The sequence below is a fragment of the Montipora capricornis genome, chromosome 2 (genome assembly GCF_036669925.1).
Source record: "Montipora capricornis isolate CH-2021 chromosome 2, ASM3666992v2, whole genome shotgun sequence".
NCBI lineage: Eukaryota > Metazoa > Cnidaria > Anthozoa > Scleractinia > Acroporidae > Montipora > Montipora capricornis.
In genome coordinates, this window is record NC_090884.1 from 61,100,371 (window position 1) to 61,105,370 (window position 5,000).

Below are 5,000 nucleotides of genomic sequence, written 5' to 3' on the forward strand. Positions count from 1 at the left end.
CATTAGACCATTTTTGAATTCTCACGGCTGGACTGGATCTAGCATGGAATGGAGGCTAATGCGGGCAAATCTTTTCAAATGCGAATTAATTTGCCCACATTAGCCTCCATTTCATGCTGATTCAGTCCAACCGTTAGAATACGAAACTGGCCTATTACGATGTGTGATTTTCGTGTGATTTTCGTGTGATTGTTGTACCCAGACTTCTTCAGACAGGAGCTCTTCAATGTGGTGGAAAATGAGTTTGCTAGTCACTCAATGTTTAGGGGTTGCTTGCTCATTTCATTTGCATACATGGCTTTCAAAAGGCTTTTAAAAAGAGAAATCAGTTTTCTGTCATAGTCTAAAACTTACTTTCTGAATCGGGTGGGTATTCTGGTTATATTTCTATTTTTTTACTACCCAATGGGAAACGGTTAAGTGTTAATGTCGAGCCCTGTCAGAAGATACCTCGTTTCTAAGGTTACAAAGTAATGTACTTCAACAAAAATAAACCACTTTCATATTTAAATCCATCTCCCATCCCTAGCATGAGCCCACCTGTTGTTCCCATCGGGAATTACCTGGTGTTCTGATAAAACCTGCAAGTAGCGGACGGTCTTTTCTTACCCCAAATATGACTGACTGTCGAAAACCCTCGGTTTCTACAAAATTCTATAAAATCTATTAAGGTCTCGGTAAAGGAAAATGAGGTGTCCACGGAAAGATGAAATTGTTGCGCCGCTTTTTTTTGTATAAGGTCAAACTCTATGTTATATTAAAGCTAGTAGATCAAATGATTTGAATAAAGTTTTAGTATTTTGGTATTGAACATTGCCTTTTAGTTTTGAGGCGTCAAACTCAGAACGACCGAGTCTGCTGCAAAATCTCCTGCTCCTTCGTTTCATTGCGAAAACAACCGCACTTTGTCGTATCTTAAGGACGGTGCCTACTATTGTTATTGCGCATACGTTCTGCGCATCTCCGGATACTTGAACTTCCTATCGGTGATGCTTACTAATACAGGGACATTTTTGCGCGGTTTAAAACTACCCGGAGAAAGTAGATCTTAGTAAGTACTCTTGGTATCCAAAGAGAAAATTGGGGGTAGCCATGCATTTTTCAGAGATAGTTAAGCTTCAATTTGAGAAAGAACGCCATACATTAGGGGCACCCAACGTCAATTTTCGGAAAATATCTGTTCGGAAGACGATTTGAGATCTAGAATTTTCGGAACATTTGTTGTAAAATTCCTTGCTTGCCTGCCTGTCCTAGGATTTTCGAACATCTAAAAAATGGTTTAATTGCCCATTTTAAACGGATTTTTACCCTAAAAATGTCACCTAGAATTTTCGTGATCACTAGACTTTCATCTAGGAAACCCGGACAGATAAAAAATGTTTTGAGGATAAAAATATGCTTATATCTACCGTTTAAATACCAAAATACGTTAAACAATGCTATGTTTAGGTGGTTTTGAACTATATTCTCGTTGAGTGCCCCTGATACATTGCTTTGTATTTTAAAGCTTTTTACAAATATTGTTCATGAATTATCTTTAAAAAATGCGTGGTTACCCACAATTTTCTTTTTGGATTTCAATAAAACTTGTTAAGATCTACATTTCCCTCATAATCACACACAGGGGCAAAAATATCTTTAATTAGTAGGCACCGTCCTTTAGGTGGGCCGACACGAGGGGTCATATTGCAGGGTCATGTTGCAGGGACATGTTGCAGCGGCATGTTGTAGCCTATTCCAGGCTCCCAGATAGTCGAGAAAACGAAAACAACTGCGTGGGAAAAGCGAGTAAGGGGGCTTCAACTCATTATTCGCACGCATTGTTTTCTCTTTCCCTACTATCTAGGAGCCTGGAACAGGCTAGGCATATTGCAGCGACAAAAACTTGTGTAGTGCAGACTGGGGCAACATGTAGCAGGGACAAAATCACAGTATGTGAACACACATGAAAATGTTGCCGGTACATGCTTCAGGGATATGTTACAGCCACGTGTCCCCTCGTGTGAAATGATACTTTTGATAATTATGCAACACCAATTTGGGGTTTATTTTGTCCCCGCGACGTGTCAACAACCTGAACTTCATGGGACACGTCGCGGGGATAAAATAACCCCCAAATTGGTGTTGCATAATTATCAAAAAGTATCATTTCACACGAGGGGACACGTGGCTGCAACATATCCCTGAAGCATGTACCCGCAACATTTTCATGTGTGCAAATGTTGTGATTTTGCCCCTGTTACATGTTCCACCTACACGACCCTAATGCATGTCGCTTCAATGTGTGTTACACACCCTTTTGTCGCTGCAACATGTCGCTGCACCATGTCCCTGCAACATGACCCCTCGTGTTTTTCCACGTTTAGTCACAGACGAAGGCACACCAATACCGTGTGAGGAACTTTTGATATGTTAAGAATTGAAGGGAATATATCAGGCACCAAAGTCGAAGCTCTCATCTGATACGTAATTTGGACAAAACGTGTCCATAAAATCAGTCTCCGAAGACAAACGAAAAATTCCTCAACATATTTGGGGTAGTGCAATCATCTATTTGAACTGAAGATTTGGAAGGGATATCTTAAAACCCGTTGGAATACGAGGTCCGAGAAGTTGTAATTTTGGCGTCAAAAAAAAAACCCTTGAAAATCGAATTTGAAGATTTCGGATGCAGTCAACAGTCTACTGAATGCCCTCTACTTGAAAGCCAATATGCTGAGCCAATCAGCATTCGGGCACATGCCAAGGTAGCAGGTCATGCGTGAAACCTGTCAATGCATTGACACCCAATCCTTTCACATGTGATTGACATGATACGTCAATCATTTTTCTAGCGCAGATATAGCAGGAAACAAAGAAAAGCGATTTTAGAGGTTTTAAAATTAATTTTTCAGAATTTTTTTTTCCGGAAAAGATACTTCATAGCCCACTGATTAAAGATTTGCAAAAGCAAAAAAAAAATATGTGCGAGACGCCCAAATTTACCTTTACCGAGACCTTAAATATTTTTAACGATTCAGATAGTTATTTTGACTTCGTCATAGTTAGTCACATTACTTACATTTGGGAATTTAACACACTTCTTTTACATTGTAAAGCCCATTGCAACGGAAGCAACAACTCTCAACATTGTTCTCTCCAAAACATCCTCGAGACGGAACAAATTGGGGTTCATCAGGTGGGGACTCGTTTCCACTTCGAGGTTGCTGTTCTTGGAGTGAAGCATTAAGGAACCAAAGCACACGCGACTGCTCTTGCGAGGAAAAACCGCGCATGCACAACTACAGCGATTCTGACGTTAGCGGGCCTTGCTGTGTAACAGACGCAAGCTCGGTTTCTTCTTTCAGTGAGGCTACCAACTCGTGTCAGAGTTCTTGTCAAGGCAAACCTCGCAATGTCACATGCAAGTCACACGATCTTGATAGTAAGCTTACATGTTGCGGTAGTGAACCCTATCACAAGAGCACTTATAAGTCACGCATTCACCTTGCATCTGTAACGCATACATCAACAGATGGAAAGTACCAAGAGAGCAAAGTCTGTAATGGTCAATCGTTTGAGTTCCCAAATCGGCATGTCACTGTCACCTGTCCCTGCATGGAAGATGAGTGCTGTGATAAAGACTCTAATTGCAACAGTGGCAGCAGAAAAGCAGTGAGCAGAATATCTATGACTGACTGCAATGGATTTTATCCGAATCTGCCCACCCCTCCTCGATCACCACTTGTAATGAGCAGCGATAGCAGTGACAAAAAACCGAAGGTGCACCAGCACACGACAAAACTGCGGGTGCAAAATATATGTTGTCCAATGGAAGGCAAACTCGTTCAAGAATCATTGGAGTCGTTGGAAGGTGTGACGTCCATAGCAGTCAACGTTATCGGCAGGGTCGTGTACGTCCGTCACGACCCGGAAGTCACATCAGCCTCCGAGTTGGTCACTACACTCAATCGCGTACACCTGGGAGCAAGTATCATGGAAACGGGTTCCCATCAGTCTGAGGGAAAGAATGAGAGCCATCCGCGTTCGTTGTGGTCTTTTTTCGTTTATCTTTTGATCCAAACCTGTCTCTTGTTAACAGCCGTGGTAGCGTTCTTCGTGGGGCTTTCTTGGCATAAGTGGGTTGCCATTACAGAAATCGTGTTTGGTATCCCTCCAGTTCTCAAAAAAGCATTTGTGTCTTTAAAGGCTCTCTCAGTCGACATCAACATACTGATACTCATCGCCGTTGCAGGAACTCTGGCAATCAATGAGTGGTTGGAAGGAGCAGCTGTAGTTTACGTGTTCTCGCTCGCTGAAGCATTGCAGGAATTCTGCATGCAGAAAGTTCAACGGACCATTTCGGGGCTCATGCTCAAAGCACCTCAAGTAGCAATATTGGCCAGTACTAGCGAATGCGTCCCAGTCGAAGAGGTCACCATTGGGACTGTCATCGCTATCAGACCTGGTGAGCTTATTCCATTGGATGGTATAGTGGTGACGGGTCTAGCTTCTGTTGATGAAAGTTCAGTTTCTGGGGAATCTGTGCCTGTCGAGAAAACTACAGGCTCAAAAGCCTACAGTGGAACTGTCAATCAAAATGGTTACTTGGAAGTAGAAACTACATCGGATTCCTCTTCCTCCACAGTCACCAAAGTCGCACAACTCGTTCAAGAAGCTCAAACTGGGTCAGCAAGTATCGAACTGGCCATAAACCGGTTTGCCAAGTACTATACGCCGGCTATGGTTATTGCTGCAGTTCTCGTTGTTGCTATTCCTGCAATGCTTGGCGCGGTTGGTGTTGGAAGTTATTCAAGCGAGTTAAAAGAGTGGGGCCAACGAGCGCTGGTCCTTTTAGTAATAGCTTGCCCCTGCGCGTTGGTCATGTCAACCCCGATTGCCGTGGTCTGTGGCATCACTGCGGCTGCGCGGAAGGGATCTCTAATCAAAGGCGGAGCTTATCTTGAGACACTTGCGCGATTAGAAGTTTTAGCTTTTGACAAAACAGGGACTCTTACCGA

At 42.8% G+C, this 5,000-nt stretch overlaps 1 protein-coding gene across 1 annotated transcript in view; it reads left to right on the plus strand.

Annotated features, from left to right (window-relative positions):
* The first annotated feature begins 3,271 nt into the window (after positions 1 to 3,271).
* The window catches only part of LOC138029874 (probable cadmium-transporting ATPase), a 7,570-nt gene continuing 5,841 nt past the window's right edge, over positions 3,272 to 5,000 (plus strand). Inside the window, exon 1 of the mRNA XM_068877718.1 lies at positions 3,272 to 5,000. This exon is cut by the window's right edge and continues 5,841 nt beyond it. Coding sequence (XP_068733819.1) covers positions 3,274 to 5,000 — 1,727 coding nt within the window. The 5' untranslated portion in view covers positions 3,272 to 3,273.